Consider the following 14,823-nt stretch of genomic DNA (forward strand, 5'->3'; position numbering starts at 1 on the left):
ATGCATCACAGTGGCACACATTTTTAAACTACAAGAGCCCACCTCAATGCATCGCAGGGGCACACATTTTTAAACTACAAGAGCCCACCTCAATGCATCGCAGGGGCACACATTTTTAAACTACAAGAGCCCACCTCAATGCATCGCAGGGGCACACATTTTTAAACTACAAGAGCCCACCTCAATGCATCGCAGGGGCACACATTTTTAAACTACAAGAGCCCACCTCAATGCATCGCAGGGGCACACATTTGTGCACTACAAGAGCCAACCTCCGTATATCACAATTTCCCACGCCACACTGACCCCCTTCTGCGCACAAGAAGCCTGTATATGTGCATCACAATGGCCCACATTCCAGCAGTTCTCACATCTGTGCATTACAGCACCCCAAGTCTGGACATCAAAAGGACCCGCCTCTGTACACCTCAAGGGTCCATATCCTTACACCACAAGGGTGCACAACCGTGTAGTACGAGGGCCCACCTGTGTACACCACAGAGGTCTACATCCATGCATTACGAGGGCCCGACTCCGTTCATCACAAGGGACCAAATCCGTGCATCACAAGGACCCATATCCATCCACATGCAGTAGACATGCCAGCCACCCTCCAGGCGTACAGGGGAAGGTGCCAGGCAGGTTCCTACCTCTTTGGGCTCGAGCTGCAAGGCAGGCTTCAGCTGGTCGCGCAGAGAGCACAGCTGCCTTTTCTCCTCATCCTGCCTCAGCTTGATCTGAAATATGGAGCACAAAAATGCAGTTAATTAAATGTCCGAGGGGAGTTTTGTTTACCCTAGCCTCTCTATGTCCCACTCTCGAGTAATGAAGCTGGTTCTGCTGCTGGAACAGTTTAACTTTTCAGTAGTAATTTGTACGGGAAGGGGAGCTGAGCACATATCAGCGTGCAAGTGTGCTTTTAAAGTCATAATGCAGCCATGCTTACATTTTGCTCTGAGAGAGGTGCTATCGTCAGCCACTGTCCCCAAAAGGTTGACGTGGGCAAGCTGGTTACGGCGCCTGCTGTAGAACGTGTGGAAACGGAGAGGCCATGGGCTCTGGTGTTAGCCTCGCTGACTTTGCAGGTTATTCTTTCAAAGAACATAAAATGAGAATAGATTTTGTTTTAAGTGTTTGGATAAAGTGCAATGTAAGATGAAGCTGGGTGGACTGCTGGCTTGGCAGGCCTATAGAGCTACGACCTGTCACAGAGCTCTCAAGTTTTGGAAATTCTTAAAAGTGAGAACTAATTAGCATAACTGATGACGTTAGAGGAGGTGACGTCACACAACTACTGAAGTCAATGACAACACGCTGTAACATCACTAAAAGGATAACAATAATTTAAAAAATGTAAAATGAACAGAATAACGCTTAGGCATCACTAAAATAGACTCGCAAATTACAACAAGCATTTGCAATGCAATGTGTCTTGCGTTTGCTCGAGTTAGAGCTATTAGCATTGTAAACTCCTTACCGGACTTTTCTTGCCATATAAACTGAAAAGTAAAAGTTTCACATAAGCGAGCCGAAGGTCGCCATCAGCGCAAAGCAGACACACAAAAGGAAATAAAAGTTAGCTCGCAGTGAAACCTACTGGCAAGAGTGCAATTATCCATGTAACCGGCAAGAGTGCAATTATCCATGTAACCGGCAAAAGTGCAATTATCTATGTAATCGGCAAAAGTGCATTTAGTTATGTAAAAGGATCGATGTCATGCAAAGCGCTCGAGTACTGCCCAGCGAGATCACGCTGTGAAATAAAGAGAAAAAGTAGTTCAGAAACCAGACGAAAAACATAGAGCCTCATATGTTTTCAGTAGTTGGCCGATGTGCTCGAGGAGGGCTATACACCAGAAAAGGCATGACGTATGCATGCCTTTCACTAATGAAAGCAAGCAGATTTTAAAAGGCAGGCCCATAAACCAATGAAAGTGACTGGCGTGACATGGGTGACATAGAAGCCTTAAGAGAGATTACAACAGGTGACAAAGCGCTTTGCGCTCGCCCCTAAAAAGTAGCGAGCTGTACTCTGAAATACCCAAAGTGGCTCCTCACCATTAAATGAAGGATTTGGAACCCTTCTGACGTGGGATCACCTTCTGAACCCTCAACAGTTCACAGGAGCTGCTAAACACAAACAACAGAGCTTTGAAAACAGTTTTATGTAGAGTTCATTTGTAGGGATTCGTAGGCCTTTTCACCAAGTGTGACATTACGTCTGCTTTGAGGGGAACATTGCAATGAACGATGCTTGTAGTTCCTGCTGTTGCCACATTATGTCTGGATTTTCCTAACAAGAACTGCAGGGGCTGAATGGGCAATGCCCACAATTCACCCATCATATTGGCATGCATGGCACCAAATCCAAATTGCGGGCTACTTTCAAGGTTGGACTGGGATATAGGTCAACCAGGTAGTGCCCGATGGGCTGGTCTGACAAGTCTGGGTGCGGACCTATTTTGTGGTTGTTTATGAGCTTTTTTTATGGTCTCCTGGGGCAGCTTATCTGTTGATTTCCCTGATAATAAAACAAACGTTGCCTGGAGCAAGAAAAATCTCTCTTCCACACCATTCAAAACACCTATAAAGGATGTGTTTACAAGTTCAAAACTTCGACAATTTCCAAACGTCAGCCACTCTTTTCGGCTGATTAAGTAGTGGAACCACTTTCATTTTGTTGCCTTGGCCTATTTTCTGTCCCATTCCAACCCTGACTACTTTTCAAAACTACCATTGAAACAATAGAAGCTGACTGGTGTGCCTGATTGAATAAATAGAAACTGATGGCTGCTCCTGCTTCATCAGACCGTGGGGAGATGAAGAGGCTGTGGACCCCAGAGACAAGTCTTCCTAAGCGGATTCATATATTGCTTAAACGGTTATAATAATAAATTAATAATATTAGTATAGTATAAAAATAGTATAGGATAAAGTAGCCTGTGCTGGACATTATAAGGATATTGCATGCCACTAAAGGGCTCCATGAGCATATCGGAAACAAAGCCAACTCCCCATATACCAGAACAACACCAGAATATTGTGGTACAAGAAGTTTGGGGACAGAATCTCGAGGGACAAAGTAACAAAAGGTAAGCACATATAGGGAAGTATAGCTTTACTATTAATAATTCCTAGCTTCCTACACACCTCAAAGATATGTACAGTGAAGGTACATATATGGGGAGTTGGGTATAGAATATCTAGACTTACTTACATGTCAATAATTTTGCTTAATATTTTGTCCTCAATATTGTGTCCCATAAATATTCTGAGGGTCCATATTCAGGGTGTACCTCTCTTGAACTATTTAAACACAGGGATTAGAAATAGTCATAGCACAGTGTGAAATGGTGTTAAGGCTTTTCTAACTGAGGTGCAGAATCGGCTACAATAAAGATGTGGAGGATATACGGCACTGCATTATAATTATCAAGGGTTTTGGTTTTCAACTGAGTAGAAAAACACCTCTTACCAGCCTCATTCTTCTACATAAGAAACAGCTTGCAGTTTAAGATATAATTTGAGGATTTTAAAATACTTTTCGGTACCAATACTTTTGTATGAAGATTTCAAATAAAGGAATTTGGACATTACATTACGGCTCCCGATCTTGAAAGGAACACTGAAATAATCATAACCTACTGATACATGAATAACTAACTTTGGGACTACTGCCTGCGTTCCCTCCATTTGGACTTATCTGGAAATTGATGGTTTCGTGAGCACTGGAACCAAGGGGGGTTGATGACACTTCAGCTGTTAGGGATTACTACACACCAGTGCGGCTACCTAGGGCCTTCACTGCTTAGCTCTGTGGATTTGCACTTTTTAGAATGTTTAGCTGAACAATTTTATGTTCAGCAGTCTTGATGAGACCACTGATAATCACTCACACGAATGCTGGTCAGTCCATTTCTATGGTCTTAACCTAAGGAATGCACTCCATGCATAGTAACTGGTATCTGCCACTTTAAATTACATGTGCAGGATGTCAAAGTCACAGACAGCAGCTTTGAAAAAACATGGTGTACCAGTCAACAGTCTCTAAATGAGCTGGCCTCCCTTAATCTCTCAAACGGGGGTGAAGAATGGGGTTTTGAAAGAGAAAGAAAAACCCATATAAAAACGTAAAATTGACTATTTTCAAATTCTTTTTTGACAAATATATTACTGCACTACAGAAGATGGGCTTGAGAGAGACATTTCATGACCTTCCCATTCATTGCCTTTGTCTGCATTTTCCAGGCCCTCCCACGCAACATAATGAGAGGGTCCATTCAGGTTTAAACTGTTGATGGAACTACAATTCCTGTACAGTGAATAAAATAAGAGAGCTACAACTGGCAGTTGGGTGACGGACTATTTCACAAATGTTTAAAATGCTTTAAAAGTGCCAAAGAAAAGACAATCTGTGAACAAAACATTTGCACAGTTGTACACAGTAGATCTATAGGGCTGGCAGCAATAGTAGTAAAGAAAATGCTTTCCCCATCTACCTATAAAAGGCGGAATGTGATTTCAGAGCACACATTTTCAGTAAGTAGCTGCTGCAGGATAAATCCATGCTGTGCATAATGCCACAAAACCATATAGCTGTAACGACTGATAGGCACATATGAAAGTTGTTCTCTGCCTGAAAGCTACACTCTGAAACGCCAAAGATTCTTGTGAACATGAAAGCAGAGTTATGTGGAACCAGACCTAAAATATTATCACATTTAAGCAGGGGAGTAGTGATACGAGAACTTGCACAAAATATCTGGACGTATATAAAGAGCTTGACTCTTTGAAGATCAGGATGATCTAACTAGTTTTTTTGAAAAAGGACTGTTAGAAATTGGGTCTATAATTGGTAGAGATATGCACCTTCTCCAAGCAGGGACCGCAATCCTAGTCAGGGTAAGTCAGATACACACCCTAAATGAACCTGTGGTCACCCTCTGGTAGCTTGGCACAGAGCAGTCAGGCTTAACTTAATAGGCAATGTGCAAAGTATTTTTGCAACACTTAATTACATCAATACAATGAGACACCACAAAAAGACTCCACACCAGCTTAGAAAAATAGAGAATATTTATCTGAGTAAGCGAAGCCCAAAACAGCAAAAATCCAATCAGTAAGATTTGAGATATGACTTTTTAAAGGATAAACTAAAAGTACCACTTAAAAATCACTAGCGGTCAAAAGGTCATTTAAGGCCATGAGAGACCAGGGCGAATCCAAAGTTCAGGTCAACCGCGATGGATGGCAGGCCGTAACAGAACTCACACAAGGTCCGCTGAAAAAATACTTTGTATGAACAAGGGTCGACGTTAATGAGCAAATGCGAAGACAATGCATTTATATTTTCCACAAAATCGAGAATTGCATTTTCCTTGTGCCTCGCAGTTAGGTCGAGCATCAGCATCAGACTCCAAAGGGATGAATGGAATGTGTCATTGTTGAGCCGCGCAAAGCATTGTCATCAAGCCACGCAGGCTGTGGATCCGCTGTCGTCGAGCAGAATCGGTGTCGAAGGGGCGGTGCATCAGTTCCAACATGCCTAGTGGTGACAATGCATTGGTTTTGCAGAAAGTAGCTCACAGATGGCAGAGCCCAGCAGCACCAGGGGAGTTGCAGGCAGTCTTCAATGTCCCTGATACTGTATGAGAACAGGGAAAAAAAACTAGCAATCCCTTGGAGAAACTGGGGTTCAAGGATGTAGAGAACAGGGCCAGACCTACTCACTCCCAGGAAAGAAACAGCAGGCCAATACAGCAATGCCAGTAGCAAAGTAGCAGTAGCCCTACAGCACAATAATCAGCAGGCAACAGGCCAATACAACAGAGCAGTTAGCAAAGTGTCAGTCTCTCCTGCAGCGCAGCAGTCTTCTTCCAGGCAGAATGCCCTTGATTCCAGTAAAGTTTTTATTTGGTGGGGTTTGAGGTTCAGTACTAATACCCAGTTGAGCCTTTGAAGTGGGGGAACCTCAGAAAGAGGCCTTTGGATTGCACAAGGTCCCTGCCATTTCTTCTTTGGCTCCAGACACTCTACAGGGGATTATGCAGCCCTTTGTGTTGTGGGAGGCACAGCCCTATTCAGGTTTAAGCACTAGCCCCTCTCTCCTATCTACCCAGGAAGACCCATAAGGGTTGGGCCACCAGGATGCAAATGTCACACCCAAGCTCCCTTTGTGTGTGACTTTCTAGAGAAAATGCCCAGATGTATATTCAGAGACAGGCAGAGGCACACAATGGTTGAAGTAACAAAATGCCAATTTTCTAAAAGTGTCATTTTCAGTCTTACAATTCAAAATCTGAGTTCACAATAAGTTGTGATTTTGAATTGTGAGTCCAGAGACACCAAACTTCAAATTTCTATCTTTTCCTGATTGGAAGTTACACTTAAAAGTTGCTGCAAGGTAGCCCCAATGTTAATCTATGGGAGAGATGGGCCTTGCAGTAGTGAACAACAAATGTAGTAGTTTTTCACTGCCAGGACATGTTAAACATAAAAGTACATGTCCAATTTTCTTTTAACTAAACTGCATATTGCCTTTGGGAATAACTAAGGCCTACCTTAGAAGTGATCTACATGTAATAAAAAAGAAGGTTTGGGCCTGTCAGCTGGGTGCAATCGCCAGGTCGAAATGGCAGTTTAAATATGCACACACAAGCTGTGCAGTAGGCCTGCAACATGTTTAAAGGGCTACTGTAGTGGGTGGCACAATTAGTGCTACTTACCCTGTAGTAGTATTTAATTTACAGGCCCTGGGCACATATAGTGCAAGTTACTAGTTATTTACAAATAAATAAAACATGCCAGTCATAGATAAGCCAATATCACCATGTTTTAGAGTCCAGAGTTCCTGCACTTTAGCACTGTTCAGCAGTGGTAAAATGTCCAGAGCCCTAAAGCCCACAAAAATGAACTCAGTTAAAAAAATAGTAGGAGGAAGGCAAACATTCTGGGGATGACCCTCCAAAAAGGACCAGCTCCAACAAGTACACAAACTTTGCAGCTTAATTTTAGTGTTTTTTCCTGCTGAGAGTTTTTCTGAGCAGAAAGCCTGAGAATGGCCCAGGACTGCTCAACCAATGTATCTGGCCATGTAAAACCTTCTATAGGCACAGCTTCCAAGCATGCCCCACTGACATTTTTTAACCTCCAAAAAGTTTCTAAGTCCAAAGCAAAATTTAAAAAATCAGCTCAATTAACCACCAGCCATTACCTGATCTCTTTCACGCAAGGGTGAGGCAAAAAGTCTATGTCCCCTTCAGTCACTGAGAACATTCTTTGCAAGTTTTTCTATTTGCTCCATTTGCTATAGAACAATATTGAAATCCCTTTTACGAAGGTGTGGTTTTTATTTGCTTTCTAACATTTAGTCCATGTATCTGATTTTCTAAATTTTGTGGCATTTTACGTTATAAATGTTACCTTTGCAGTTAAATTTCACTTTCACTTTCAATTTCACTTCTAAAGCATAATGTTGTTAAGTCAAGCGCGCACGCGCGTGAAATCTATCTGTGGACTTTTAACCACCTACACTACACGCCCATCACTACCACTCGGTCATGGGCTTGCCTTTCAAAAATCCTTTGTTATCATTCGTAAAAGCTTTACGTTTTTCCCTCCTTTGGGCAGTTTTGTCACCACATTGGCCATCGACCCTGTTACTTGGATAATTGCACGTTTGTTGATATGTTTGACTGCAAGCAAACTTCTTTTTCTTTTTGTGTCTCTCCTTCGTGGTCATGCTCATGGTGGCTGTGGCACTTTCAATCAACTCGCTATGTCAACTGTTTCACTATTCTTTTGCAATTTATGTGGCAAGAAAAGTCCAGTTAGGAATTTACAACACTAATAGCTCTAACTCAAACAAACGCGAGACCCATTGCATGTCAAATGTTTTTTTTTTTGTTTGCTGCTGCTCTTATGTTGTGTGTATTATTTGACAAAGACATTGCTGCTTGGCTATGATATAGTAGCCAGGATTTCCCCACAGAGGTCAGTTTGCCATTGTTGGGCCTTGTGGGTTGTCATTAACAGCTGACATCAAAACTGTAGCATCTTTTCTGTAAAGCCTAGCACTCTAATACCCCTACACTCATCTTCTCATGGGTATATTATTTACTTTCCTCTTGGTTCATTTCTGTCAGATGTTTCTTAATTGACTGGATGAAAGTACAGGTCCTCTGGCATTGTCCCTGCTAGCGCCTAGGATTCCTCATGGTAGCACACACTTATTGGATGAGGCGACTTTTGAAGTGTCAAGCACAGTCATTTCAGTCGGGCAGAGCTACTGACGAGCACCAAGACTGAGCACCAAGCTCTTTAATAGAAGCAGTCAAATAGAGAGGGGGAGAGAATGTATATAGTAACATTCTTTGGTACTGAGGTAAGGGAAAGTCTGAGGGTGGTGGAATACTGTGGACGGGCACCATGTATGCAGTCTCGGCTTGTGGGAGGGAAAAGGGATGGTTGGCGCATGGCGGGATTTGGGGGAGCGACAAAAAAATATATTTATAACACCTAACCTTTTTTGCCGCGCCACCACCACTCCTCTGCTGCAGCTGCAGGCACAGGCTCCCAGACTGCCCTGCGTCCAATCCTAACACTGCTTTCATGCTGATGGCAGCATGAAAGCAACAATAGGTTTGAATGGAGTGCCCAGTCAGGGCACTTTGAGGCAGAGTGGGAGCCTCGGCCTGCTCTCTCCAATCCAGGACTGCGTTGATGGGTTGGAGAGAGCCTAGTGCACATTTATGTTTGGGTGGCCTGAGACAGCTGGCCATACATACATACGCACTGATGAAGAGTGCTGTGCACTTCCCCTCTGTCTCTGTCATGCCCCTGGCCCCACCCCTTTTACAGTAAAAACATAATAAACCTAGTGCATTATGGTTTTACTGTAAAAGTTCTGCAGCTGCTGCTGTTGCTGGCATGGGTGACGCTCCTTCACCATATCGGAGGAGCCATCCCTGCATGTACATTTTATAAATGTATTTTATCGTAATGGAAGCACCTGTGGGAGATGGGGAGGAGCACCAGGCTTCTGTTATTTTTTCTGTGTGAAGGGGGTGGGAGTTGAGGGGTGGTGGAAGTGGGTTGTTTTGATGGGAGGAGGTGATTTGCAGCAACATGGTCCCCTGGTGTTATTTGAGTCAATTTAAAGGAAGCAAAAGGACGTGGTGAGGTACGCACAACATAACTGTGAAAGTAGGTAGCAACAAAGGGGTGTTTATTCACCATGGAGCTAAAAGTAACATTATGAAGAACCCTTGAGTTTGCGTTTTTCTTTTTGTTTTAGTTAGAATAAACTTTTTGAATTTTCATAATTTTTTTTATAATTTACTCTCTCTGTGCCTTACTCACTTTATGTGATTGGCAGCATTGTAACAGTTTTTATTATTTCTCAGCAAATAAATCAGACACGGTCCATTGCCCTTTTTTGTGGAACATAAATCTACAAAAATAAAATGAAGTACTTATTAATAATGAGGCTAGTCATCTTCTCTGCCACCTTGAGATCCTGAGCCTGACAGAGCAGAGCAGAGACAAGAGCATTCCCTGCAGCATCCCAGCCTGATTTGGATGCTGCCCTGAATGCTCCCACTGCTCCATGACCTCCAACGAGTAAAAGTTGGATTTGGTGGAGCAGACATAATCGGGTGTCTAGTTCTTAGCTTCATGTGAGGATGTAAGGGATGAAGTGCGAAGAGGGATTACTTTTTGGAGGGGGCCATAAATTTTGTAGCAGGAGGCACCAGCTGACTATAATGCTGTACCCATGCTCCTCAGGCTTACCTCTTCCCCGCACTACTGACCCATGGGGACATATTGGTAGGGTATGTGGGTGGCATCCAACAGTATGTGCATCCATTCCACTGAGTAAAATTGCCATTGTAGTTGGCATTTCTGAAACAATGCATTTGAATGAAAATGTTGCTTTAATTCTGAGGAAGGACTGGGAAACCGTTTTACACAAATGTTCATGTTCAGTTGAAAAACACAGCTGGATGCTCATCTTCCCCTGAAGAGAGTTGCTGGCACTTGTCCAAAAGATGTCACGAAGCACCAGGTGTGACATCCAATTTAACTTTAATGTCATTAATTTATGCTGCTCTTAAATTCATTACCCGTTTGGATGCTATACAAGACAGTTTACATCTGTTGTAGCATATTCTTTCACTGGATTGCACTAGGACAGGTTTGATTAATCTTTTCACCCAGCACAAGGGAGTAGTGATGAGGGCAAAATTCATAACAGTCAACTCAAAGAACAATATGACTCATTTAGCCTCACAAAGAATACTCCAAACTGGAATAAAGTCCAGAGGTGTTTATTACAGATTAAGACTTAGGGTGGCAAACAATTTTCAAGACAAGACTGTAAAGGTACAGAATTACAATTGGTTGCCCAAACCTCCAAAAGAAGATCAGAACTAACGTCGGAAATACTAAACATTCTATCAATGCCACACAAAGCAGCAACAGGAAAATCTGAAAAGGGCTCATTGCCTAATTGTGTAAATCATTCAGCAATTCTAAATTTGCAATTCTGATAACCTGAGCAAGGGGAAACCTTACGACTTAACAAGTCAATTTAGCATCTGCTACATCACACACAAACGCAAAAAGGCAAAAAGCAAAAAAGGGACAAAACAAATTTGGAAAAAGGAAATCTGGGGAAACAAGCAACTAAGGTTGGCAAAAAGTAGGTAAAAAGGGAAGGCGTCAACATTTCAGAAGCTTGGTCAAGGGTCTTCTCAGGTCAGGGGGAAAATATCTAAGTCTTAGCAGAGCATTTCAAAGGAGCAAAGAATAACGAGGACTATACCTCTCAGAGTCCAAGGAGTTCTGCTCCTAAGGGAAAGCTGCAAATCTATCTAGGTAAAGGTATATTACACTTCATAGGGCAACATTATTTGCTCATGCATCACTCCAAATGACGCAAAAGGTGAGATTGCCCAATGGCAAACAGTAATGCCACACAGTGAAACATCGCTGAACATTCGCAAGTTCTTCAAGTGAAATGGCTTCCCTCTTAGCTCATCCATGCGAATTGAAACATTTGTATACATTGTCAGTTCCAGCATGCACTGTGTTCAAGGATGGATTTCCAAAACACTATGAGGGTCATTATGATCCTGGCGGACAGCAGTATTTTGGGGAAAGGTACTGCCAACAGGCTTGCGGTACCTTTCCCCAAATTGTGACATTGGCGGTTTGGCTCAAGCCAAACCGCCAATGTACCATTCCATCCATCAGGGTGGTAACAGCCGCCGGGCTGGAGACTTCGGTCCCCAGCCAGGCGGCCGTCACAATCCCACCCTTGGGATTATGACCCCCCCTACCGCCATGGTTTGTGTGGCAAATTTGCCGCCACGAAAACCATGGCAGTAGGCACTATCAGTGCCAGGGAATTCCTTCCCTGGCACTGATAGGGGTCTCCCCTGCCCCCCCTCTCCCGAGTCCTCCCCCACCCTCCCTCTCCCGACCACCCCGACATCCACACACCCACACACGCATACCCACATCCACCCACGCATGTACTCATACATACCCACACCCCGCAACACACACTAACATACATTGAAGGACACATGCATTCACAACACACAACATACACGTACACTCACATTTGTCCATTCACACATGCATTCCACGCGACTCACACCCGCATGCACGCATACAAAAACAGGCACACACACACCCCCCCACACACAACACCCCCCTCTCCTCTCAGATAACCCAACTTACCTATTTGCAGGTGGTCCTCAGGCAGGAGACGGGACATGGCGCTGCTGCCAGCAGAACACCGGCAGGCCATATTATGGAACATCATACGGTAGGCGGTGTTTTGCAGGCGTGGCGCCACCTTACCGCCGTCTGCTACCATGACCATCGATAGAATTCCGCCAGCCGTCTGGTGGATTTCTGCCTATGGTCATAATGTGGTTGACGGCTGATAGCCACGGCAACGTTATGTTGGCGGCCGTTGCGGAAGACGGCATTTGCCGCCAATGTCATAATGGGGGCCTATGTGTTAAACAATAGAATATCTAATACCAAGCTAATATTCCCATGAGATCAATGTTTGAAAAAATAATACAGGTAAGCAAGCATGACTAAACGTTTTCTGCACAGTCTGAAGCAGGGCCTTGCAGGCCTTACTTAGGCTAATCAAATGAATTAAAATAGGACATTCATTTATGCATCTGCTATACATTATACATTCTGAACTATAAATTCAAAATTAATAAGCCTTGCCAATGTTCTCGTTATAGTAAATTCAGAACGAAATAGACTCTAAACATTTCACATCAGTATTGCGAAGAACTAAATTTTCTACACTTGAATGTTACTTTTAAAACCCTTTTCATAGATAGTTTTATTGTTTTACTGCAGACTAATAATTTACACTATGACACACTGTAAATGCAAAGAAATTCTTTAAATGAATGAAGCTATATCCCATCGCTTTCAACTAACAGCCTCTAGTGAATGCACGTTAATATGGCTTGTAAGTGCACCACTTTACAACTAAACTATTAGTACTTTGATTAACATGATACATGAACTGTCACACATGGGTGATTACTGTAGCCCAAGTGACAGTACTAACATTTCTGATATATCAGTCCACCCTCTGATGGTGAATCAAACTGAATTGCATAAACCTCCACCTCTCATTTCAATGAGACAGCTCAATAGTTCAGCGGTCGTTTCAGGTAAGATCTTCTGGGCTCCTCTAACTGCTTGATCTCACTTTTCCCTCTCTTTGCTCTCATTTCTATCAGCTTCTTGATCAGCTTACAACACCAACTGCAATGAAGGCAGACAGGGATACAACCAATATGGGCCTCAAAGTGATTCCAATAAGTACCTTTCCTAAGATTCCAAACCATTTTCAAACTGCTGACAAACCATTACCTGTCACTTCTCAGGCACCAGTCACTTCTAACCCCTTCGGGTCCTTTTTCAATTCAGTCATGTTTTAAATATACTTCTTCAACTTCTTACTATTGTCAAGAATGTAAGTGCAACACTGTTGGACTTGAAACATTTTGCAAACCCCACCCACCTTTGGGAGAAGATTGTCTAATGTAAGACAATTTTTTATAATCCTTGATCTTAGGGCAACCATTTATTTGCCTACTAATAAGAGGGCACCTGCAGTGTTTGTAGAAAGCAAATCTACAATAGTTGATCAGTTCCTTATCTTGTGGTCATTCAGGATAATACCCACTGGTTGGATTATGGCATCAAAGACACCACCTACAACTTCTGAAGCACTGGCACCTCTCTCAACTCTGGTGTTTGATTTTTCATCCCAGACTGGCTCATTGAAATGCTCCACATGATATATCTTTGGAAAGAATACTCATACATAAAATGTACCACACCAACCTTCCTCATTAAGCAAAACATTTTATTTGCTTTGGGGCTTGCAGGACTTGGGGAAACTGTTTGATTCCCCCTTCTCTGAATCACTAAGTGTAGGCAAACTCATAATCATAATGATTGACACCACTAATTATTCCTACACATAAGTACCTAAGCTTACTCTTTTTGTTTCCACTCGACTTCACAAGTTCTCTAAGTTCAGACCAAAAATAAAAAAATCAAAACCAATCCCAAAAATACAAAAATCAAAATCAATCCCAAAAATACAAAAATCTAAATGTGACAGCAATAATACCAACTGTTTCTTTCAGTCCCTTTTTTTATTTATGCGCAAAGCAAATATCAAAATGGTCTCTTTTTCAAAAATTCAGGATATTCACAAAAGTTCCTTGATCTTCTAGAAAGTTAATGAAGTGTTTTTCTACTTGTAACTATACAAAAGCCTCTAATACAAGCACTGCTCGCAGTCACTAATAATCAGCTCCAAATATAATGTTTTTGTCCATCAAGTGGTAATGAGATTTTAAATTTTAACCCCACCGCAATCACAACTTCAATAATGATGAACTGAATTCAGATTGTTAAAGCAGAAGGTTGCAACTTCTTCTATTCATTTGCTATAAAATATGTCCATTCAGGTGCTGATTATTTTTGACTAGGAACTCTTTTTCTTTTTAATCCTTGAATTACTCAACCCTCAGCATCCCTGTCACTTTGACTTGAGTTTCATCAGTAATCACTGGGGGCACCTGCACAGCTGGCACAGTTTGCTCACTTGGCCAATTGTCTCCTGGTACAGTTTTTTTAAACACAGCATTTGGTCGTTTCTCAGCAACTAAGGTTTCAGGAGCAAACTGATTTTATCTCAACCCTTCTGAACCAACCACTGCTGTTGAATTGCTCAGACCCCCCCCTCAGATCGCAATTGTGCTGTAGCAGCCACTTGCCCTGCACTAACAGCTTAATTCACCTGATCCCTCACTGAAACCAACCCTTCAGGTTCAGTATTATCTAGGGGACCTGGAACTTTATGACTGTGGCTTGCATGAATCCAGCACATTTCACAGCTGTCATAGTTACTAACACCATCTATTGAGGCCCCTTCCAGTCAGGATTTCCTCACAGGCTTCTTAACCATGACTCAGTCGCCTGGACATAGGTCATGGCAGAGCTCCTTCTGCAGTTGTACGTTAGCTTCTCCAACCTGATGAGACACAAAATTAACCACATCAGCTAGGCTTTTGCAATAATCCAGTACCAAATCATCTGTAATGATCACAAGCGGGATTGCAGGCACAGCTGCCAATCTCATGGCTCTCCTCATGAATATTTAATGCAGTGACAAGCCAGTCTTTCTGTCAGGAGTACTTCACATACTCATCAAAACAAGAGGCAATGCGTCTGGCCACTTCAACGTGGTGGGTGCAC

General features: G+C 42.7%; 1 protein-coding gene across 1 annotated transcript in view; it reads right to left on the reverse strand.

Annotated features, from left to right (window-relative positions):
- LOC138304104 (arf-GAP with SH3 domain, ANK repeat and PH domain-containing protein 1-like) overlaps positions 1-14,823 on the reverse strand; it is a 1,221,419-nt gene that overhangs the window by 606,069 nt on the left and 600,527 nt on the right. The window contains exon 9 of the mRNA XM_069243851.1: positions 651-737. Coding sequence (XP_069099952.1) covers positions 651-737 — 87 coding nt within the window. The remainder of the gene's footprint in view (positions 1-650; positions 738-14,823) is intronic.

This window comes from Pleurodeles waltl, chromosome 7 (genome assembly GCF_031143425.1).
Source record: "Pleurodeles waltl isolate 20211129_DDA chromosome 7, aPleWal1.hap1.20221129, whole genome shotgun sequence".
In the NCBI taxonomy this organism is placed as follows: Eukaryota; Metazoa; Chordata; class Amphibia; order Caudata; family Salamandridae; genus Pleurodeles; species Pleurodeles waltl.